The sequence below is a fragment of the Rhinopithecus bieti genome, unplaced genomic scaffold (assembly GCF_001698545.2).
Source record: "Rhinopithecus bieti isolate Rb0 unplaced genomic scaffold, ASM169854v2 scaffold_81727, whole genome shotgun sequence".
Classification (NCBI taxonomy): Eukaryota; Metazoa; Chordata; class Mammalia; order Primates; family Cercopithecidae; genus Rhinopithecus; species Rhinopithecus bieti.
The window spans coordinates 908031-933867 of NW_016834786.1; the positions used below are offsets into that span (position 1 = coordinate 908031).

At 35.8% G+C, this 25837-nt stretch overlaps 3 protein-coding genes across 3 annotated transcripts; all 3 read right to left on the minus strand.

Moving 5' to 3' along the window:
* Window positions 1–1561: 1561 nt before the first annotated feature.
* LOC108524666 (olfactory receptor 4A8-like) lies at window positions 1562–2508 on the minus strand. The gene is given in 2 exon segments (XM_017865737.1): window positions 1562–2160; window positions 2163–2508. Coding segments are annotated over 2 exon segments (945 nt in total).
* A 13966-nt stretch (window positions 2509–16474) lies between these two features.
* On the minus strand, window positions 16475–17392 carry LOC108524663 (olfactory receptor 4A15-like). Its single transcript, XM_017865733.1, has one exon. The coding sequence runs from the start codon at window positions 17390–17392 to the stop codon at window positions 16475–16477; it is 918 nt and encodes a 305-aa protein (XP_017721222.1).
* Window positions 17393–24387: 6995 nt separating this feature from the next.
* On the minus strand, window positions 24388–25439 carry LOC108524668 (olfactory receptor 4A47). Its single transcript, XM_017865739.1, has one exon. The coding sequence runs from the start codon at window positions 25367–25369 to the stop codon at window positions 24440–24442; it is 930 nt and encodes a 309-aa protein (XP_017721228.1). The 5' UTR covers window positions 25370–25439; the 3' UTR covers window positions 24388–24439.
* Window positions 25440–25837: the final 398 nt, after the last annotated feature.

The window sequence follows — 25837 nt, forward strand, 5'->3', positions numbered from 1 at the left end:
AAAGCCCCATTGTCTCAGCCTAAAATCTCCTTAAACTGATAAGCAACTTCAGCAAAGTCTCAGGATACAAAATCAATGTGCAAAAATCACAAGCATTCTTATACACCAATAATAGACAGAGAGCCAAATCATGAATGAACTCCCATTCACATGGGAATGAATAAGAAGTGCTAACCTCTTCAAAAATAAACATTTGAAATACCTCACGGATATACTGTATTTAGGAATTAGAAAACCCAGTGTTGCTGAGATGTTAATTCAAGATGATTTATGGATCCAACTTAAAATGAATAAAACTACAATATGCTCTTTTTGATGTGTTCCTTCATCTAAAGGGATAGTAAGAGGAACCTGTGTTGCATCTCTTACTGTCATCCCTTCCAATACACTTTAAATGTGAATTAAGTTATCCTGCGTTTCATAAAACTCAGTTATCAGCTGAATAAGACAGTGACTTCAGTCCTTGCAACACAAAACAGAAGAAATACCCAGCCAATGACTGCCTGAATTCCTGACTCACAACATTTTGAGATAAAATAAAATGATGGTTGTTTGAAATCACAAAAGCCTTGGAGCCCTGCACCATATATGAAGACAGGACGAGAATAAAAAGTGGTACCTCAAGGTGTGGTGCTTGCATTACAACAATTTAAAGTGTATGGAACTGGCTTTAGTACATAAAACTAAGGACCCCCGGGATATTGTATGTAAAGGCTGAAAATACAGACATAACTGTTTTGGAGGCTGTAAAAAAAAGTGAGTTGCTATCTAGTGATGAAAACATTTAGTAATTCTGTCACCTATAGTAAGGTAGAAAATTTTAAAAATGTACTTTAACGAATAGGTGAATTTGACTAAAATTTCCAAATAGAATATTGAAAGTTACAGCTGTTTATTATAGCATTGTATCTTATAATAAGTCAGATTTTTAAATTAATACTACTTAAAAGATTAACTGTTATATTTTCAGACAGAATTTACAAGAAACATAAAACAGTCAGAACTTGCTGGTTTCAAAAATGAAAATGGTTTCCCTTTCCAGTCTCTACAAAGAGCTAAGTACTCTGACAGTAAGACAGGTCATCCAAATAAAAGTCGTTTCGAACTTGTGGATGTAAAGACACCATGAATAGACTTCAGAAAATTTTAATGGTGTGTATCATAAGTACCTTAAACTAGACAAACATCATTCTAGATTCTTAAGAGTATTATCTGACTGCACACAGAGTTTCAGCTCAAGTCTGAGAAGGGCTAGTTTCAAAGATATTTGTGAATATGGTGCTTGTATATTCCACAAGGTCTTTAAATAAATTACACAGAAGGAGGTACCATAGCCTTCCTTTTTGAACAGGAGCATCTATTTTAATTACCTATTCCTCCCTTTCTCCACTCTGTGCTGGGAATACAGGAGAAATGTCCTGTCTCAATAGATGTGTCATAGAGAAAATACATAATTTAAAATGTACACAATAGGACCTGCACCCAAGCAGCCCCACTCTCAGTTCTGGATATAGAGGTTGAGATCTTGAACTTCAAACAGATGCCATGATGGGATGACTTCTTAATTGAGCTTGGAGCATCTAAATCCTGTCTTCCCACTTTGGGATCACAAGAGTTTTTCTATAGAATTTCTCATCTCTGAATTTCTCAATGTGTATATAAAAGGATTCAACATGGGTGTGATAACAGAATAAAACACAGTCAGGAATTTATCAATAGGAAAGTTTGAAACAGGTCTCACATATATGAAAATACAGGGAACAAAAAACAGGACAACCATGGTAATGTGGGAGCTGCAGGTAGACAGGGCTTTACGCCTCCCTTCCTGACTATAAGTTTTAAGGGAGTTTAGGATGACACCATAGGAGATTAGCAGAAGGATGAAGATGACCATACAGATTGCTCCACCATTGAAAACCACCATAAGGCCTATAAAGTAGGTGTCAGTGCACACCAGTTCCAATAATGGGTACATGTCACAGATAAAGTGGTCAATGACATTGGGGCCACAGAAAGGCAGACTGTACACAACTAAAATTTGAAACACAGAATGCAGAAAACCTCCAGTCACAGTCACCACCAAGAGAAGGATGCAAACCTGTCGATTCATGATGGTCAAATAGTGCAGTGGCTTACAGATGGCCACACAGCGATCATAGCCATCACCACCAGAAGGAAGACGTCAGTACCACCAAACAAGTGGTCTATAAACAGTTGGCCCATGCAAGCTGGGAAGGAAATACTCTTTTTATCACAGAGTAAGTCTACAATCAATACAGGAGAAATGGTAGTGGAATACACAGCATCTACAAATGACAGGCAGGCAAGGAAGAAGTACATTGGGGAGCCCAAGGAAGGGCTGGCAATAATAGTCACCACAATGAGCAGGTTCCCCACCATGGTCACAATATATGTGAGTAAAAACATGACGAATAATGCTTTTTGCACACCAGGATCCTGAGAGAAGCCCAGGAGGACAAATTCTGTAATATTGTTATTCTGCCTCATTTACTCTTCTTTCAGGCTTGTATCAGAGGTGAGAGCTCAGGAGAACAGAACCTGTAATGAAATAGTGAACAGAAATATGATTTCATCCATTGTGTCACAGAGCACATCTTCATTGTTGTATCCTCAATAGTGATTTACACACAATAAACATGCAGTAAGTCTCTCTTGTGTTTCTCATCCAAAGAGTCCATCTTCCCTTGACGATTCTATTTCTCCACAAAGATTTTAGTTTCTGCGACAGGTAAAGGCTTCTACCTCTAAGTTTTAGTGAATATTCTTTACAGAAGAAGTGCTAAAGTCCCAAAAGCCATTCATACATTTTATAACTTATTTAAAACATTTTTCTTGTCACAGAATTCAGCTATGATGAATAGGCAACAGGTTCTTGGTCTCAAATAACCTACTCTCTGCTTGTGGTAATAAACTCTAAATAAATAAATTGACGTAGATTTAGTCCTTTGTGTTTGTATGTGTGGTATCTTTATAATATGATCTGTGCAAGAATAACATCTTCTGAAATACGTCACTCAGTACTCTGGCCTTCTACTATTAGACCTTCATTCCTTCATGCCTCGAAGTATGTTCAGTCTTTATTAGTCTTTCATTAAATGTCAGAAGACATGACTCTGAAATATATAAATAGCTATGATATTATTCATCACATTGTTCCCTGTAGTGATTACTTGGTCTGACTCCTCGTCCAACTTATAAGGAGCTGTGATTCTCTCCATTTTATCCTTGCCTATACCCCAATTTTTTCACCACTTACATACAATATCTTAATTTTAATTAATTTGAACTCAAGTGAACTAACTCATGACTATCACCAACTAACAAATATGCTGTGTGTGTTTTTTTTTTTTATGAATTCTTGAGATGAGCTGGGTAGTGAGAGAGGAGAAAATAGACGCTGTAGAAAGAGGTACAGAACAGTGGGACATGGTTTTATTCATAACACTAGACACCAAGAGTACTCAAAAATAGAATCTTAGTTACCAGATTCCAAAAAGAAGCATATTCTAAGAGAAATTCCAAATTCCATGTAAGAAGGCATGGATTTGAGCCATTTGAATGCATTTACAAGTCTGCCTCAGTTTACTCACTGGAAAACAATGGGATTAAATTTGAGAAATTCAGAATCCTTTCTAGTCAACTATCTACAGAACTATTAGTGCACCTCTCCTTTATGGTATTCTGCTGACAATATTTTTCTTTTTTTATAAATATATAATTAAATAAAAATTTCCAAGCTCGTGACTGGAACATGAAAAAGGGTAGTCTGTGGGACAATGGGTTTTATTATTACAGTGAGTACTGACTATAAGCTTCTCACTGAGTATGCACCGATATAAGATCCAAGACATCCTCAAAGAGAAAGTGTAGCATGTTGTGAATAATGTGGACACTGGAGCCACGTTTCTTCAGCTACAACCTCATGTTCACCATTTTTTATGAGACTTTGGGCCACTTACTAAAGCTCTCTGACCCTTACTTTCATCATTTTTAGAATGGGGATCCCAATAGTCCTTACCTCTTAATTGCTTAATTTTCAGCAATTAATTTTGAACTCAATGAACTAACTTGATTTATAAAAGAAAGTTAAGTGCCTAGAACACTGGCTGGCATCTAGTAAGGACTCAATCAATTATAGTTATTATCAGTGTTATTGAATGCTTCACTTTGAAGATAGAACAAATCATGTGAATCTTTGTCAACTTGGAAAGATTTATAGACATAGTCTAAGTTAAAAAGAATAAAACACTTATAATTCAGGGAAACCTTTTGGGACACACAATAAAATTGTATGTCTTAGGAATTACATATTTAATTATGTATGAGTAGTGATTTTACCATAACGAAATATACCGTAATGAGAAGCAAGCAGAATTCTAGTAAAAAAAAGTTGAACCAATCATCAGCTGGAGAGCTAAATGGTAGACAATGAAAGAAAAATGGGTCAAATCAGAAAAAAAGAGAAATTATAGTAAATACATTAATATTCACAGGAAATAAGATTAATTTCATAATTAAGTAAGGCAAATTAGCTGGGCATGGTGATACACACCTATTATCCCAACTACTCAAGAGGCTGAGGTGTGAGAATCACTTGAACCCTGGAGGCAGAGGTTGCAGTGAGCCAGGATCATGCTGCTGTCCTCCAGCTTGGGTGACCAAGTGAGACTATCTCAAAAAAGTAAAAAAAAAAAGTGAGGCTAGTTTTCTGCTAAAATCTTCTTCAGAAAATTTATTTTAATGAGGAAATACTGGAAGCACAACCTCCTTTGGGTCCCTGGGTGACTCAGAAGGCTTTGGGAATAGCCATAACAAATAGACACAGACCAGATCCTAGTAAAAAGAAAAAAGAAAAGAAAATTCAAAAGAAAATAAAACAACATTGATCTCTTAGTGTCTCCAGATCTGACAGTTAAGGACAAACTTAAAGAAAAGAGAACAATGGGACAAGTCGAGATACAAACACAAACTTTGTGATATTCACTGCTGAGGAAAACTACAGAATTACTAAACCTCAAATGTGGACAAGATGATTCCGTTTACATAGATCTGACAGTGGAGGAGGATATATGCAGAGAGAGTTTGAGCTTCCCTAGAACCCAGTTGTGATAAATGTTCCACATGTCTCATTCACATTACCACTTCCAGCTGATTCTAGAGTTCTGTCATTGTTGAAGTTATAGACTAACAAAGGCACATCTGTTGAAGAACACAAGGGTATAATAAAACCTATAGCTCATTCTCTTTTTTTCACATCTTACTTGCTGCAAGATTTAGTTCCTTTTCTCTCTTTAATCATCAATGATAAATTTCACCAGGATAAATCTTCTCTTGGGCAGTTTAGATGTTTACTTGTAAAAACCAGGATATGTAAACTATCCTCTTTAGCTTAAGTCATCAAAGATTCAATACTTTAAAAACTGAAAGATAATATTACTAGGCACTCAACATAAATAACTAAGTTAACACTTTTTTTAGACAAAACAACTTAACACAGCTTCCTAAGAATGTGACTTTTCGAAGGATAAAATCCCATAGTAACAAAAATAATCCCTTAAACAATACGGTTTTGTAAATCTCTCTAAAGAATAGTAGACTCAATACTTTCCTGAACTTGTATATGCTGAGATAATTTTTAGATTAACACATAAAAGACCATATCATGCTTCCAGAACATATTAGGCATTGATTTCTTTATACTCTAACACACTGACATAGTCTGCAATTTTAAATTTTCTAATCAAATACATCTAAAAATGATTCTATAACTGTTAATGTATCACGTAATAAAATATTCTACATACTAGATTATAAATCTATTGGTTTACTTATTTTATGTGTAACATGGAACATGTTTCTCTTGTTACTTGGCAAATTAGAAAATAAACACTTATAAGGCTATATACAGAAACCAAATATACTTGTATACTCTGATTAATGTCTGTGTTGCGCTTGCTTAATTTTCCCAATTAAGATTCCGCCAATGAAAACATGTGATATTTAAGACTTTAGCTATATTTCAAAACATTACAGGAAGTTTCAGTGAGTAGCCCTTGTCAATTGCTTCAAAAACTCACATCTTGGGTCTTGTCCTTGGTCCAGAGAAGCAATGCCTCTTTCACTGAGGGTTACTAAAGATACCTCATGCATCTATTTGTGTTCTTAAAACACGTGAAAATGTATGGCTGGTTCATGGATTTAGAAATATTCCCTAGTGTGACAATTTCCATATTTCCACACAGGCTTTCTATTATCTCAATTTTCAGAAAAGTATAAAGGTATCCAGAGCAGATGTCCAAAATATAAAGACACTTAAACATAATGTCAGGATCTACTGTACAAAGGTAGTTAAAATTTTACATCCCCTGGAAAAGTTCTTCATAGAAAAACAGAGATAATTTCTTTGCATGACTATATAAATATTGACCTAATTAGTGGGAATTAACCTGGACACACCCATTATCTGGTGACCCAGGTAAGCAAACAAAAAATTTGTCAACACCAAAATTTGTTTCTTGAATTTGTATCTTCTCTGTCAATTATGGTGAAGCAACCATGAATATTTTACTGTGATCAAGGATTTATAACATTCATGTGCCCAGCTATTTAGCTCTATAGCTAACAAGGAACTGCTGGGATTTAACTTTGTGAAAAAGTCAATGACAAAGCTTTCTCACAGTCAGAAGCAGATCTCTTCAGTCTTTCAGTCATTCAAATAGCATATCCCTAAGATCACTTCTTTTCTTATTAAAGGCATGTCTCTGTATCTCCCAAATCTCATTCCAGGAAATTGAGATCCTCCACAAATTTTTACAAGCAAATGTGGATGAAATAAAACAACCCATCTAGAGGACTAGATATCAGTTGAAGACATACTGTAGCTTGGGCAGAAATTTTTATGTTTAACCTATCTATCTCATAAGTTATTCTGTCAGGAAAAGAAGTCTTCCATTTATATATGTAGACATAGTCTATGACTTTTACATCAGCAATATTTTTAATTAAAAAGACATAAGGCTTTTATAGATTAATTAGAATATTTGGAACAAATTCAAATGAACGCTTTTCTTCTGGAGAACAATGCCTGGGGGAGAAGACTTGGTTCCTGCCAAGGAAACGACTTGGCTTTTGTCAAGAAAGAGTAACTGAATGCCGAGTAATGTGAAAATCTTGTAATATGAAAAAAAATTCTAAAGTAAATTGAACAATAAATCATGTTTTACATTATGAAATACCGAGGTAAAGCAAGTAATATTTGAGCCAGAATGAAGAGGAAACCAGCCCCAGATTCTCTTACCTAATCACATCCTCAGAGAGGAGGACCTAACCTTGTTGATAGAAAGTCTGTGCTTAAGAAGCCTGAAACTTACAGGCAGAGAGCCTTAGAACCGAAGTTGAGATTCTAACATTTAGAAAGACAGGTAATCATAGTTATACAGTTTTAGGTTGGAGTAGAGGTTTTTAATCAAAGCCTGAATCTGTGTCATATGCAACCATAATGATCATTAGTCCATTAATTCAATCCTCTAATGTATCAGTCCATTTTTACACTGCTATAAAGAACTGCCTGAGACTGGGTCATTTATAAAGGAAAGAGGTTTAATTGACTCACAATTCAGCATATCTTGGGAGGCCTCAGGAAACTTACAATTATGGCCTAAGGCAAAGGGGAAGCAAGGCACTTTAGTATAAGTGCTGAACAAAGAGAAAAGAGCCCCCTTTATAAAACCATCAGATTTCATGAGAACTCACTATCATGAGAACAGCATGGGGGAAACTGCCCCTACGATTCAATTACCTCCACCTTTTCTCTCCCTTGACACTTGGGGTACAGGGATTACAATTGAAGATAAGATTTGGGTGGAGACACAAAGCCTAATCATATTATTCTACCCTGGGCTCCTCCCAAATCTCATGTCTCTTTCATATTTTAAAGAGACAGTTATGCCTTCCTAACAGTCCCTCGAAGTCTTAATTCATTCCAGCATTAGCCCAAACTCCAAGTCCAAAGTCTCATCTGAAACAAGGCAAAAAATGTACTTCAAAGCATTTAAAAAACATACAAGGAACAAAGAAGGATAGATATGGTTGTATGTTTCTCCATCCTAGCTACTTGGAAGGCTGAGATGGGAGTATCACTTCAGCCTAAGAGTTTGAGTTTATCCTGGGTGATATAGCAAGAGAGAAGGGAAGGGGAGAGAAGGGAAGGGGAGGGGAGGGAAGGGAAGGGGAAGGGAAGGAGGAAGGGGAAGGAGATAGGGAGGTTCCGGGAAGGGGGAAGAAGAAAGGGAGGCGGAAGGAAGGGGGAGGGGAGGTTTAATCAACACCATTAACAAATTTGACCAATTTACATAAGAGAACAATGCACTGAAAAGCTGCAGAATATACATTCTTTTTTAAAATTTTTGTGGGTACATAGTAGTTATATATATTTATGTGGTACATTACATGTTTGGATACAGGCATGCAATGCATAACAATCATATCATAAAAAATGGGGTATTCATCCCCTCAAGCATTTACCCTTTGCATTACAAACAATCCACTTATATTCTTTTAGTTATTTTTAAATGTACAATTAACATATTATCGACCATAGTCACCCTTTTGTGCTATCAAGTCGTAAGTCTCATACACTCTTTCTGATTATTTTGTACCCATTAATCATCCTTATCTCCCACCCTCTCACCTCCCTGCTACCCTTCCTAGCTTCTGGTAACCATCCTTCTATTCTCCACATCCATAAGTTCAATTGTTTTGAATTTTAGATCCCACAAATAAGTTAGAAATCATGATGTTTGTCTTTCTTTGCCTGGCTTACTTCACATAATATAATGACCTCTGGTCTCATCCATGTTGTTGCAAATGAGTGAATCTCATTCTTTTCAATGGCTGAATAGTACTCCATTGTATATAGGTACCACATTTTCTTTATTTATTTATCTGTCAATGGACATATAGGTTGCTTCCAAATTTTGGCTATTGTGAGCAGTGCTGAAACAAACATGGGAAGGCCAATATCTCTTTGATATACTAATTGCCTCTCTTTTAGGTATGCATTGAGCAAAGGGATTGCTGGATCATATAGTTACTCAACTTTTAGTTTTCTGAAAAACCTTCAAACTGTTCTCTATAGTAGTTGTACTAATGTACATTCCCATCAACAGTGTATTAGGATTCCTTAATATTTTGCTCATTTTTTCATTGGATTATTAGGTGTTTTCTTTCTTTCTTTTTTTTTTTTTTGAGATGGAGTTTCACTCTTGTTGCCCAGGCTAGGGTGCAATGGCACCATTTCAGCCCACCACAACCTCCGCCCCCTGGGTTCAAGCGATTCTCCTACCTCAGCCTACCGAGTAGCTGGGATTATAGACATGCACCACCATGCCTGGCTAATTTTTGTATTTTTAGTAGAGATGGGGTTTCACCATATTGGCCAGGCTGGTCTTGAACTCCCGACCTCAGGTGATCCTCCTGCCTCAGCCTGCCAACGTGTTGAGATTACAGGCATGAGCCACCATGCCCAGCCAGATGTTTTCCTATAGAATTGTTTGCGCTACTTCTACATTGTCATTATTAATTCTGTGTCAGATGCACAGTTTGCAAATATCTTCACCCATTCTACAAGTTGTCTCTTCACTTTGTTGGTTGTATCCTTTGCTGTCTGGAAGCTTAACTTGATGTGATCCCATTTGTCCATTTTTACTTATGCCTTTCTGTGCTAGGGAAATATTGCTCAAGAAATCTTTGCACAGACCAATGTCCAAGAGTTTCCCCAATGTTATCTTGTAGTAGTTTCATAGTTTGAGATCTTTAATCCATTTTAATTAGATTTTTGTATTTGGAGAAAAATAGAGATCTAGTTTCATTCTCCTCCATGTGGACATCCAGTTTTCCCAGCATTATTTGTTGAAGAAACTGTCTTTTCCCAGCATATGTTCTTGGCACCTTTGTTGGAAATTAGTTCACTGTAGGTGTGTGGATTTGTTTCTGGGTTCTCGATTCTGTTCCTTTGGTCTATGTGTCTGTTTTTACGCCAGTGCCATCTTGTTTTGTTTCTATAGCTCTGTAGCATAATATGAAGTCAGGTGATGTGATTCCTCCAATTTGGTTCTTTTGCTCAGGATAACTTTGGCTAGTCTGCATCTTTAATGAATCCATATAAATTTTAGGATAATTTTTTTCTATTTTTGTGAAGAATGTCATTGGTATTTTGATAGGGATTATATTTAATCTGTAGATTGCTTTGGGTAGTACAGACATTTTAACAAAATTGTTTCTTCCAATCCATGAACATCAAATATTTTCCCTTTTTGTGTGTGTCCTCTTCAGTTTCCTTAATCAGTGTTTATAGTTTTCATTATAGAGATCTTCCACTTGTTTGGATAAATTAATTCCTAGATATTTAATATAATGTGTTACTTTTTAAAATGGGATTATTTGTTCTTTTTCACATTGTTCACTGTTGGCATATAAGAAATTCTATTGACTTTTGTATGTTGATCTGGTGTCCTGAAACTTTATGGGATTTATTATTTCTAATAGTTTTGTTGTGGTTATTCCAAATATAAGATCATATCATCAGCAAAGATAATTTGACTTCTTCCTTTCCAATTTGTATGCCCTTTATATCTTTCTTTTGTCTAACTGCTCTAGCTAGGACTTCAAGTACTATGTTGAATAACAATGGGGACAGTGGGCATCCTCGTGTTCCAGATCTTAGAGGAAAGGTTTTCCATATTTCACCATTCACTGTGAGACTAGCTGTGGATCTCCCATATATAGCTTTTATTATGTTGCGGTAAGTTCCTTCTACCCCCAGCTTTTTCAGGGCTTTATAGGAAGGGATGTTGAATTTTATCAAATACTTTTTCAGCATCAGTTGAAATGATCATATGGTTTTTACCACCCTTTACTCTGTTGATATGATGTATCACACTGGTTTACATATGTTGAAATCCCAGGGATAAATCCCACTTGGTCATGATGAATGATCTTTTAAATGTATTGTTGAATTCAGTTTGCTAGTATTTTGTTGAGGGTTTTTGCTTCAATATGCATCAGAGATAGTGGCCTGTGGTTTCGTTTTTTTTTGTTGTTGTTGTTGATATATCCTTGTCTGGTTTCGATATCAGGGTAACAATGGCCTCAGAATGAGTTCGAAAATATTCCTTACTCCTCTATTCTTCAGAATAGTTTGAGTAGGATTGGTATTAATTCTTCTTTAAATGTTTGGTAGAATTCAGATGTGACGTTATCCGCTCCTGGGCTTTTCTTTACTTGGAGACTTTTTATGACTTCAATCTCTCAGGTTTTGGATTTCTTCCTCATTCAATCTTGGTAGGTTATTTGCATCTAGGAATTTGTCCACTTCTTATAGATTTTCCAATTTATTGCATATAATTGTTCGTAGTAGCCACTAGTGATCCTTTGAATTTTTGCAGTATCAATTTTAATGTCTCCTTTTTCATTTCTGATTTTATTCATTTGGATCTTTTTCCTTAGTTACTCTGGCTAAAGTTCTATCAATTTTGTTTAACTTTTCAAAAAACCAATCTTTCGTTTCATTGATATTTTGTATTTTTATTTATTTATTTCTGCTCTGATCTTTATCATTTCTTTTCCTCTAATTTTTGGCTTTACTTCCTCTTGCTTTTCTACTCCTTTAAGATGCTTTGTTTGCTTATTTGAAGGGTTTTTTTTGGTGTAAGCACTTATAAACTTCCATCTCAGTAATGCTTTCTCAGTATTTGATAGATTTTGGTATATTTGTTTCCGTTGTTTTTTTTTCCAAGAAATTTATCAATTTTCTTCTTAATTTCTTTAGGGACCCTACTGATCATTCAGGAGCATTTTGTTTAATTTCCATATACTAGTATAGTTTCCAAAATTTCTCATTATTAATTTCTAGTTTTATTTCATTGTGGTCAGAGAAGATACTTGATATTATTGCAAATTTTTAAAATGTTTTTGGACTTGTTTTGTAACCTAACATACAGTATATCCTTGAGAATGATTTGTGTGCTGAGGAAAAGAAAATGTATCCGGCAGCCACTGGATGAAATGTTCTGTAAATACTTATTAATACTTATTATATCCAGTTGGTCTTGAGTGCAGATTAAGTCTGAACTTTCTTTGTTGATATTCCATCTGAAAGACCTTGGCTAAAAACAATTGTTAAGTAGAACTTCATCAAAATAAAACTTTGGCTCATAAAAACTGTTAATGATATGAAAAAGTGAGCCATACACTGTGGGTGTGCTTGCAATACATATGTCTGAGTAAGAACTTGTATCTAGAATGTATAAAGAAGTTTTACAAGTCAAGACAAACCACATGATTTTTTTTAATGTTCAGCAGACCGCCAATAATTATATGCTCAACATCTTTAGTCATCCAGGAAATGCAAACTAAAACCAATCCAAATGTTACTGAGGATGCAGAATAACTGGAACTCTCATATGCCCCTTGTAGAAGTATATAATTTTACAATTGTGTTTTAAAACTTTTTGACAGTTATACAATTAGTCTTTACACTACCTCCTAACAAGCATATATCTATAATACTACAACCCATGTGTCTTAGATAAAGACCTGTAAATGGCCCGAAATATATTCCCAAAACCCTAAATATATGGGCAGATATTAACACACGTGTGGTCCAGTACAGCTCAGTATATGACAAGATATAGCCCCATGTGTAGACAGACACAGGACAGGGTGATATCATATGCAAAACTTATATAAATACAATCATAAAAGCAAATACTGATTTTTGTGTTTTCACATACAGACCTGTGTGTTCATACATAGACATTGTGTTCAGTTAGATAGACCCAAGTGTCATTGGATACACACCTATATATGGTCATACGTGCTGTGGGATACAGATCCAATTACACAGTCAAATACAGACTCCTATACTATGACATTCAAACCCATATATGGTCAGATACAAGCCTATGTGTGTCTGAATACAGACCCATGCCCGTGGCTTTAAAGATTGTGCCAGGAAATGCCAGGAAAAGATGCCGAGTCCTCTTTTGTCAGCTCGTTGAAAATATTAATCAAATGTAAATAAGAGGATTCCCTTTTTAAATGAACAAATCAAAAAGTAAGGTGTATATAGACTATGAAGACATTTACACCTTTTTTAACCTTTAAGTTCAGTGGTACATGTGAAGGTTTGTTATGGGGGTGTCATGGAGGTTTGTCATTTTAGAAGTCTGACACAGAGGTTTGTTGTATGGATTATTTCCTCAACCCAGGTATTAAGCCTAGTACCCATCAGTATTTCTGTGATCCTCTCACACCTCCCACCCTCCATCGTGTCTGTTGTTCCTCTCTATGTGTTCTTGTGTTCTCATCATTTAGCTCCCACTTAGAAGTGAGAACATGTGGTGTTTGATTTTCCATTCCTGTGTCAGTTTGCTAAGGATAATGACCTCTGGCTCCATCCATGTTTCTGCAAAGGACATGGTCTTGTTCTTTTTTATGGCTGAATAGTATTCCATGCTGTGTATGTACCACATTTTCTTTATCCAATCTACCAATGATGGGCCATTATGTTGATTCCATGTCTTTGCAATTAATAGTGCTGCAATGGGCATGTGCATGCATGTGTCTTTATGTTAGAATGATTTATATTATTTTGGGTATATAACCAGTAATGAGGTTGCTGGGTCAAATAGTAGCTCTATTTTTAGGTCTTTGAGGAATCACCACATGGTTTTCCACAATGGGTGAACTAATTTACACCCCAATCAACATTGTGTAAGCATTCCCTTTTTCTCTGCAACCTCTCCAGCACCTGTAATTTTTTTACTTTTTAATAATAGCCATTCTGACTGGTGTGAGATGGTATCTCACTGTGGTTTTGATTTGCATTTCTCTAATGATCACTAATATTGACCTTTTTTCATATGCTTGTTGACAGCATGTATGTCGTGTTTTGAAAAGTGTCTGTGCATGTCCTTTGCCCACTTTCTGATTGAGATTTATCAATCAAGACTTCACAATAGGTGTCTTATTCTAGGTAGGAAAACAAGATGTTATAATATACATTTTCCTCAAAATAAACAAGTAGGGTCATGAAACCCTAAATATAATTTTATGAAAAGCTTTACAAAACAGCCCTAAGGTTTATTAGGAAAATAAATATTTAGAAATTGCAAGAAAGCTGAAAAGATTAGTAATTAGGGGAGACTGTCTCTATTAAGTATAAATAAATATTTAAAATCCTTGACCACTGGGATAGTGTGTTGGTAAAAAAAAAAAAAGAAAAGAAAAGAAATAAAAGAAATGTCCCAAGATTGAACCTTCTAGATGTAAAGAATTTGACATACTAAAAGGAGAAGTTCCAAATTACTATTGAAAATAATTAATGGATTACATTGGCAGATTATTTTACCTGTTTAGGAAAACTAGACTTCAATATTTTATTATGAAAAGAAAATAAATTTTCCATTGGCTTGAAAACAAATGTTCTTGTAAAGTTCTTTTTTTAATGGGGACGACTAGAGGCAGGAGAGGGAGAGGTGGGCAAGGGCTCAAAAACTACCTACTGGGTATCACGCTCGCTATCTGGGTGGGGACGCGATCATACTCCAAACCTCAGCATCATGCAATATACCTTTGTAACAAACCTGCACGTGTGCCTCCTGATTCTAAAACAAAAGCTAAAAAGAAAAATAAGTAAATAAAATAAGGTGCTAAAATATATAAAGTCACTAGAGGGAAATGGAATTTACTGAGGTGTGATATGACAAAAAAAATTAAGAAGTAAAAAAGTTAAGATAAAACATTTGTGTATAAAAACATCCATAATTGTAGCATCAATAACATAGTAAGGTACATATTTATAGCAAATGTCAAGGAATGGTATGAACATATATGCATCTTTGATACAGAAAAAGTTTATCAGAATGTATCAGTAAAAATTCTGACTCCAATAGATTAAGAATTCAAGGATACAAGTAATTAACAAAGTTTATGGAGTGGGTTCTATGTGTCAGACATTGTGCAAGGAACAGGGATCACAAAGAGATGTAACTTTCCCTGACTTCAGAGAACTTTCAGACCCATAAACATAAACGGATAATTAACCAAGATTTTTTATATCATCACTCAATAGAACCATAGAAACTGGAAAATTAACTACATATCCAAAAATGCAGGACCTAGTTATATAAACTCTGGTACTACCAAATGCTTGATACTATTTGGAGAATGGTGCTATGTTTTGGAAGAACTTGGATGATACAAGAAATCTCCATGTAATAATAATAAGGATAAAAATAATAATACAAAGTAAATGTATATAGTGTGATTTACCAGTGAAATTGACTTATGTTTTTCCCTAGCCTTAGTCCCTCATGAATCCAGACTACAGAGAAGAAGCAGGAACAATGAGTTTCTTTGACTACATGTTTTTCTACCTGTAGTCAGAGGCAGATAAAATTTTATTTCAAGTCTAATTCAAAAGAAATTTTCACACAGATTTTATGAATGAAGTTTCTTTCCAATGAAACAATATGTTTTAGTCCTTTTATTATCTAATAATCTGCATTCTATCAATAAAGAATGGAAACATCATATATTGCCAGCATCTTTGTCTTTTTTTTTTTTTTTTTTTTTCTCAATCTGGCTCTGTCACCCGCATTACAGTGCAGTAGCATGATCATGGTTCACTGCAGTCTTGACCTGCCGGGCTCAAGAAATCCCCCAACCTTAGCCTCCTGAGCAGCTGGAACCACAGACATGCACTACCACACCTGTCTATCTTTCTTGACAATTATGTATTCCAAAATATTTGCTATCAGGCTCTGCATTGCATATTTGAAGTTCATAGATTATAGATTATGCTAATTTTACATATGAAAAGCAGAGCCTGGCTGTTTTTAGGAGGCCATGAGATAGGGGTATTGAAAAATAGCAGAGGTATTATCAGATATTCTAAACATCTGGGAAGATCAATGGATCATTTTCATATAAATATAGCACCAAATCAAGCCGCTTCGCCTGAGGACATAATATGATTTCTCAATTAGAGAAATAAGTAAGATTTAGTTATTTTTCTACATGTCTCCCCTTTTCATTCAGATTGTTTTAGTATACTCAGNTAATGAGCACTATTAATTCTGAAAAGGATTAACTTTATTTAAAAGAAAACATGAGAAACCCTTTCATAAACTTAAATAAATTTACAGTATTAACATAAATTTATCATCTCGAGAGCCATTCTACAGACAAAAGGAAACATATATTTTCCAATAAATTATGAAAATCTTCTAAATATATTTTAATCATTGCAAGTATTCATGTAATAAATGATTTTCACTGCATACGGGTTATTAAACCTGAGGAAAATTTTACTGCAATTAAATAATCACACACGGCTTTTCTGGAGGGAGCAACTCTTCATTTAAAACAGATGATATATTTGTCTGCCACCTCATTTTCTTTTTCTGGTCCAGAGCTTCTTCATAGCATTTTTCATCTCTGCATTTCTTAAAGTATAGATTAGAGGGTTCAACACAGGGGTGATAAAAGTGTAAAACACAGTCAAGGATTTATCAATGGGCAAAGTCGAAGGAGGTCTCACATACATGAAAATACAAGGGACAAAGAAGAGGATCACTACAGTGATGTGGGAGCCACAGGTGGATAAGGCTTTGTGCCTCCCTTCCTGACTAAGATTCTTCAGGGAGTGCAGAATGACCCCATAGGAGATGAGTAAGAGCATAAAGATGACCACACAGATTGCCCCATCACTGGCAACCACAGTAAGGCCAATAACGTAGGTGTCAGTGCAGGCAAGTTTTAATAAAGGGTACATGTCACAGATGAAAAGGTCAATGACATTGGGGCCACAGAAGGGAAGGTTATACACAAAAGGAAGATGAACTACAGCATGCAAGAAACCTCCAACCCAGGCCAACAGCAGCAGTAGAACGCACACCCTTTGGTTCATGATGGTCAAATAATGCAGGGGTTTGCAGATGGCCACGTAGCGGTCATAGGCCATGACAACCAGGAGTAAAATCTCAGCACCCCCAAATAAGTGTCCTATAAAAAGCTGGGTCATGCAAGCTTGGAACGAGATGGTTTTCTTCTCATAGAGTAAGTCTATAATCATATTTGGGGTAACTGTAGTAGAATAAACGGCATCCATAAAAGATAAATAGCCAAGGAAGAAGTACATAGGGGTATCCAAACTTGGGCTGACCACCACAGTCACAGCAATGAGTATGTTGCCTAACATTGTCACAATGTAGATGAGCAAGAACACAACAAATAGTATTTTCTGTCCCTGAGGGCTCTGAGTGAGCCCCCCAAGGACAAACTCAGTCACATTGTTCCTTTGTTCCATATGTCTTTCTCTATGTCTTTATTCTGGTGTTCAGGACAAAATTACCTGAAAATATAATTATTACTAGTAACTTCATGAAATTTTAGGATAACTTGTTTATTCATTCAACAAATAGGTGCTATGAGTTATTATGTTCCAGAATTGCAAGACATTATAAGAATACAAGGCTGATTAAAGCATGGTCCCCAACCTCAGGAATCTTACAAATTAATGGAGAGAGAAATAAGTAATTTGGGATGTATATGGGGAAAGGACAGTTTATTAAATAAATGAGTTGGCCAAAACTAGTTTTACATCTGGAAGATCATAAAATTATGCATATAGCTAATACCATAAACAAAAATAAATACAAATGAATTAAAGATTTAATATAAAAGTTAGATTTACTTTACATTTACTTTCCAGTTAATAAAGGAGATGACTTTCTACATTTTCGGGATGGCAGAATCTTCTTAACTAATAAATGAAATCCAAAATAAATATATTTGACAATTTCAAAATTGTTTAAGAATTCAGGAAAAGATATCATTTTAAAATATTTATAATTTTGAGGACATAGAGTTAATATTTAAAATAGAGAGAGTGCTCTAAGCAATTAATAAATAAAAGACAAACCTATAGCAAAGTGGGCAAATGATAGAAACCAGCAATTTAAAAAAAACAGTACATTCAAATGGCCAAATATAATAGGGTGCTGAAGTTCACCTATAAATAGAAAATGCAAAATAAAAAACAAATATCACCTTATATTCATCAAACTGGCAAAATGTTTTAAAAGTGATAGTAGCTATAGCTAGCAAAACAAAAAAGGGTAGTTTCTTACACTGACAGCAAAATATGAATTTTATAATATTTTGGAGCAAAAGTTAGCAATCTCTAATGAAAGTGAAAATATCTTTTAACACAATTGCTCCCTTTAAAAGCTATCCCATAGAAATTAAAGCCCTAGTACATAAGGACAGATGCATGGCATGTTTTTGTGACATTACTTATAATGGCACTAAACAAACAAACAAAAAAAATGGAATACAGATATTTAAAAAATTAATTGCAGCCGTTTCAGTATAACATGATTCAGCAAACAAAATAAAAATACATGTATCCATTTATAAGTGTTTGTGTATGATTATATGAGCATGGGAAAATAAGGAAGGATATGTGTTTTTTGTTGTAAGCAGGGTTTACATTTGCATTGCTGATGTGGGGAGAGGTGAGAAGTTGTGTGTGTGAAAGAATAAAACTAACAGAGGAGAAGAAGGAAGGAAGGAAGGAAGGAAGGAAGGAAGGAAGGAAGGAAGAAAGGAAGGAAGGAAGGAAGGAAGATGGAAGAAAAGAGGGAGGGAAAGAAATAGGGGAGAAGGAAGGGAGGGAGGCAAGAAGAGAGAGGTAGAGGAAAAGAAGGCTTCACACACACACACACACACACAAACTGTATCATAAGCAGTGACAATATTCACTAGCCCAGCTATCTCTTAAAATAAGCCTAGTAATGACAACTAGTCACTCTCTAAGTTTCTGTTGGCATTTACTTCAATCTGACCTCATAAATAATGTTCCATCTACTCTTCAAACACACAGATTGTCTGTGTTGCTAACTATGGCCAACCTCTCTACTCGTGCACTAGATTGCATGCTCTTTACCACTCTTAAGAACAGTGCTCCTGCAATTTTCTCCTCCATTTCCAGTGTCAACAATTTTCCTCCCTATAGTGCATCCTTCTTCCAGCATATTTGTATGATCTATCCCCACGTTTAAAAATATATTTATATCCTTGGACCGCATATCTCTTTCAAGCAACCACCCCATCTTGATTCTCTGTTATTCTTTCTAAATAACAGTTTCACTTTACTAAATCCAGTTGTCAATTTCAATACTCTTCTTACTTGATCTATCATTCTTATGAATTGAAGTAACACCTTGCTTACTTAAGTCTTACTTGGGTTCTTGAAAGTCACTCATTCAACTTCTACAGAAGCTATATCATCTAATTTTTAGCATATTAATCAATGCTTAGAGAACACATTGCTTGATCCTATAAAGAGATTTACTAATACCTGCCCATTAAAATATCTCCCAAATGGTTACACTTGAAATTAGTTTCTGCGAACACTGATTTAGAGAAAGTAAATTTATTCTGCAATTTTTAATGTTAAAATATCCAAAAAAGTGTTACAGAATTGAGTCAATTCACATATAGTTTAGCAATCATGAAGAACCTCTAATGTGGCTTATTATCAGAATCACTTAGAGAACTATTAAAAGACAGAATTCCCACATAATCAGTGTTACTGCATAATGTAAAGCCTAGTTCAGAATCTTACGTATAAATACACTTCCTGGGTACCTGCATAAGAAAACAATCGTTCATTCTGAGTTCTCATGATGGTACCTCTCTCTTGTCCTAAAAAAAAAAATTAGAGCTGTGTACACTGACACCATCTCTCTGAACACAGAGAGCAAAATAACACATGAACCATCACTGGACCTTGAAATGCTTCCATGTGACCAATGTTTTCCATGCTTCTAGAAAGTCTGATTTATCTCTGTCTTTCAGGGTAAAAAAAAGTTACCTTTTAAATTATTGAGATTTTCTTTTTTCTTTTTTTTTTTTTTTTTGAGACGGGGTCTTGCTCTGCCACCCAGGCTGGAGTGCAGTGGCCGGATCTCAGCTCACTGCAAGCTCCGCCTCTCAGGTTTACGCCATTCTCCTGCCTCAGCCTCCCAAGTAGCTGGGACTACAGGCGCCCGCCTCGTCGCCCGGCTAGTTTTTTGTATTTTAAGTAGAGACAGGGTTTCACCGTATTAGCCAGGATGGTCTCGATCTCCTGACCTCGTGATCCGCCCGTCTCGGCCTCCCAAAGTGCTGGGATTACAGGCTTGAGCCACCGCGCCCGGCCTAAATTATTGAGATTTTCAAAATGAATATGAAGAATGTCTGTAACCTAAATAAGCCTCAATCTTGATTGTGAACTGAAACCCAAAATCTTCATTGTTGGCAAAATTTGTCCTAATAACACACGTTTATATAAATACTTTTTAATTTTTTATTTTTATGGATACATTATAATTGTATATATTTATGGGGTATACATAATATTTTGACAAAAGCACACAATGTGTAATGATCATATCTGGGTAATTGGGCTATCCATCACCTCAAACATTTATCATTTCATTATGTTGAGAAAATTCTAAATTTTATCTTCTAGCTGTTTTGAAATATACAGCCAATTATAAACTATAGTTGCCCTATCATGATCTTATTCTTCCTACCTAACTGTATTCCTGTATATATTCATCAACTCCTCTTCATCTCCTCTCCTCACTACCCTTCCCATCTCCAGTAACTACCATTCTATTCACTACTGTCATGAGGTCATTTTTTTAAATCTCCCACATGAGTGAACATATGCAATATTTGTCTTTCTGTGCCTGCCTCATTTTATTTAATATAGTATCCTTCAGTTCTATCCACGTTCCTGCAAATGGCAGAATTTTAGCCTTTTTATTACATTATCTCACCCCAGTTAAAATGGCTATTATGAAAATAACAGAAAATAAATGCTGATGAGGATGTAAAGAAAAGGGAATGATCATAATCTGTTGGTAGGAATGTAAATTAGTACAACCACTACGGGAAACAGTGTGGAGGTTCCTCAGAAAATTAAAAATAGGACTAGCATATATCTAGCAATCCCACTGGTAGTTACATATCCAAAAGAAATGAAATCGGTATGTCAAAGACATCTCTACATTCCCATAATTTGTGGAGCACTATTCACAATAGCCAACATATGGAATCAACCCAAGTGTTCATCAAAAGATGAATAGGTTAAATAAGCATTTTGAAGTTAAGAAAAAACTCGAATTTGTGGGAGAGAATTGTGACTTTTTAACATAAATATTTGTATTTTATATCAATAAAAGTAAAATAATGAAATAGCCTTTACAACATATTGATCATCAATCAGTTATACAAACCTGTATTCCTGCCTCAAAGTTGAACGTTGGGTAATCTGAAGGATGGAGAATAATTTTAATCTGTATTTTATCATGTTTGAGTCTATCATTTTAATTCCTTAAAAATCAGTCATGTGAATACTGCTATAAACAAATACTCTTCAAAGTAAGGGCAGAAGTCTGTGGATACTTTATCCACACTTGAACTACAGCACATATTGTTGAGTCATTCGACTGGTGCATCTCCAAATGTGATTCTTCTCTAATTAAATTCATTGGGACCTTTATCGTAATTCTGAGGGTAGGCTCTGTATCTCCAGAGATGCCTATGTATAAAAAGATTTATAGAACCATGTCCTCTAGAGAAAAAATTACAAAAGAATAATGAGATCAAAAAGGAAACAGTCCAGTCTAGGCATAAATGAAATATATAAAACCTAGTATTTAAATCATGACTTGCAAAATAGGCAAATCTGTTGAGTGTATAGTCACAGACAAGCTTCATTAAGGGGTCCATGTCACAGACAAAATGACCAATGACATTGGGGTCATAAGATGGGAGCCCATAAATAAGGCCAAGTTGAATTACTGTGTGCAAAAATCCTCCAGCCCAGGACACCACTAGCAGCACAACACACAGCCATTGCTTCATGACAACCAAATACTGCAAGGACTTGCAGATGGCTCTATAGTGGTCTAGGCCATCACCAACAGAAGGAAAACCTGTGACCCACCAAGAAAAAAATGCTCTGTAAAGAGCTGGGTGCTAGGTCATACAACATTGGAGAGAGAAATGCATGTTTGAGTATGGAGTGGTTGTGCATAGTCTTCTAGTCCATGAAAAGGCCAATTAACTTTAGTGTAAATTTGGTTAATCAGATGTCTTACTTTATACCAATTTATCTCAGCATTTCTAAGTGAGTGCAAGACCTTTTATTTGGGGAAAAAATGGTAGAAACTAAAATAAAAGGAGAACATGCAGAGACAAAGTGGAGATCATCGCCGTTGAATACATCAGAAAGTTCACCAACTGCCAGGAGGCACACACAAGGTGTTTTGAAAAAAGATGATGGCTTAAATGCATATGTTTAATTTTGTATCATCTGTATTTTAATTAGAGCTGAATTAATTATAGTAGGTTAAGGTTGCTAAAGTATGTTTGCGTGTGTGTGTATCACCTTTATTTTATTTTTAATAAAATGTGTATTTTTTAATCGAGGACAGATGTTATTGCTACTCCTCCAGGTCAGATAGAATTCCCCTTTCCACAAACAGACACTCCTCTCCAGTGAGTGTACTTATTCACGTCCTTTCAGTTTATTGCTTGTTATCCCTGGAAGTGGTTATGTAAACACTATTAATACTTGCTCTTTGGTCTCCTTTGAAAACTCATAGCCCCCTACCTTTGGAGTAGCTCTCTATAACATCATTTGTTTCACTTTTTACACCTTTCCACTCTGTTATCCTTTATCTTTTTATGTGTATGCTTACTTATTTGTTGTCTCTCTCTCCCCATAATAGAAAATGTTTCTTGGGATGGGCATAATGGCTCACACCCATAATCCCAGTCCCTCCTGCAGGAACACTGAATTTCAACAACTAATAGCATACACACAAAAGCACAAGCATAAATACAAAAAACCGGGTGAGTAACCCCAGTACCTGGTTTTAACTTCACATCACTGAATGAAACACACTTAAGAGGGTAGGAAAGACAGTCTTAAATTGCTATACCAAGCCCTCCTCGATTCCACAGCAGTGGCTGCATGGTGCAAAGAGATAATCTGTGCACTTGAGGAAAAAACAGAATAGACACTGGAGATTTGGCATTGAACTCAGTGCTACCTTGTCACAGCAGAGAGCAAAGCCAGGCTGAGCTCACCTGGCACCCACCCATGGAAAATGCATTTGGACCAGCCCTAGTCAGAAGGGAATCCCTCATCCCAGAAGTCAAAACTGGAACTTCTTCGCAAGCCTCACCACTGTGGGCTAAAGTGCTCTGGGATCTTAGGTAAACCTCAGCGTTAAACCTCCTAGGCCTTAAGGCCTAGGACATAAGGCCTGCAATTCCTACACAAGTCCTAGTGCTGGTTTAGACTTAGAGCCAGTGCAATAGGGTGGCACACGACCTAGGGAGACACCAGCCAGGGCTGCCAAGGGAGTGCTTGTGCCACCCATCCCCGGACCCCAGGCAGTGCAGCTTGCAGCAACAAAAGTGACTCCTTCCTTCTGCTTGAGGAGAGGAGAGTGAATCGTGAAGAGTCAAGAGGACTTTGTCTTGCATCCTGGATACTAACCGGCCACAATAGGATAGGGGACTGGGAAGAGTTATGCGCCCACATCTTAGGCCCTAGCTCCCTTCTATGTGTAGTAGCAAACTTCTATACATAGAGAAAAACACACATACATATATTTAAATATATTTACATTTTCAAAGATTATTACTTGAAACATCTTAAGAAACAGATAATAGTGACTTCCTCTGACAAAGAGAACTAGGAGATTGCACTCAGAGATGGACAAGAGATTTATTTCTCATTTTATATTATTTTGTATGGTTTCCATTTTTACTATTTATGATTATTTATTTTGTATTCAATTTTATTTTAAAAGGCAGAAGTATTACACTAAAATATGCATATAGTACAAGTTAAATTGGATGAAAAGGACTGCATTAGTATGAAATATACCATTAACTATTTTAAATAGTATAATAAGAATGAACTTAAATGACAAGAATCTAACTAAAATGAAATTAAGTCTCAGAAATAAAGGCAAAAGATACATGCATAACTTGATTAAAATCAATGTAACTCTAAAATTTCTTAACTAATTCACTACATATCATTGACTCCTTGCTTTATGCATTACGTCCTTACAGATAAAATGGAAAACAAGACATTATAGATCTTACATGCTAGCAGGGAGATAAACTGTTATTAATAACACAATCATATAGTTCTTTCTTTAATCATAATTGTAAATGCTTTGAAGAAAGGGAAGATGCATCAGATTTAAGAACACTCCTGGGTCCCAAGGAAACAGGCTGTAAAGTCAAATGACTCTGTTCATGGTGGGTAACTCACTTATGTACTACTTGATATGGGGTCTCTTCTCCAGAGCTTCTTCATAGCACTTGTCATCTCAGAATTTCTCAGAGTGTAGATTAAGGGGTTCAGCATTGGAGTTATGACTGTATAGAACACACTCACTGATTTGTCAATGGGGAAGGTCCTAGCAGGTCTAGCATACATAAAAATACAGGGAACAAAGAAGAAGACAACCACAGTGATGTGGGAACTGCAGGTTGAGAGGGCTTTTCGCCTCCCTTTCTGACTAAGGTTCTTGAGAGAGTGCAAGATGACACCATAAGAGATGAGTAAGAGTAGAAACACGATAGTGCAAGCCAGTCCTCCATTGGCCACCACTAAAAGGCCAATAACATGGGTGTCAGTACAGACCAGTTTCAATAAAGGGTGCATATCACAGAAAAAATGATCAATGACATTGGGGCCACAGAATGGGAGCCCATAAATAATGCTAAGTTGAAATACTGAGTGCAGAAATCCTCCAACCCAGGACACTACCAGCAGCACAACACACACCCATTGTCTCATGATAACCAAATAATGCAAGGGCTTACAGATGGCCACATAGCGGTCATAGGCCATCACCAACAGGAGAAAGACCTCTGATCCACCAAAAAGGTGCTCTGTAAAGAGCTGGGCCATGCAAGATTGGAAGGATATGGAATTATTCCCAAAGAACAAGTCTGAAATCAATCTGGGGGAAATGGATGAAGAATAAATGATATCTATAAATGACAAGCCAGCAAGAAAGAAATACATTGGTGAGCCCAGGGTCTCACTGACAGTGACAGTCACTACAATGAGCAGGTTGCCCACCATGGTCAAAATGTAGAAGAACAAGAACAGAACAAAAAGTACTTTCTGCTCCTTTGGATTCTGTGTGAAGCCCAAGAGGACAAAGTAAGTCACATTGTTCCTTGGCTCCATCTATGGTTTATAGCTGCTGACTTCAGATCATAGAAGCAGTTTACCTATAAAACAAGGGGGTAAAACTTTAAATGCATTATGATTTTAATATTTTATTTACTCATTCAATTAAAAATATGTATGCAGTATCTATGTCAAATCTGTCATAGACTTTGGAATTGCCAAGTTGAAAAAGACACAGTTTTGTACTCTCAGTGATTTGGTAAATCAAATACCAAAGGGAATAAGTTAAATACCAATTAAATAGGTGTCATAATAAATATATTGATGTTATTCTTAGGGTTCACAGTGCTAAAACACTAAATCAAACTAGGATCAGGAAAGACTTTTCAGAGGAAGCAGTGTCTTAGCTGAGCTATAAAGGAACGGTGATAATTAACTACAAGAGAGGATGGGAAGGGAATTCCACATAAAGATGCATCCTGTATAAATGCACAGATGTACAATACTCGAGAAACCACTTTAGGG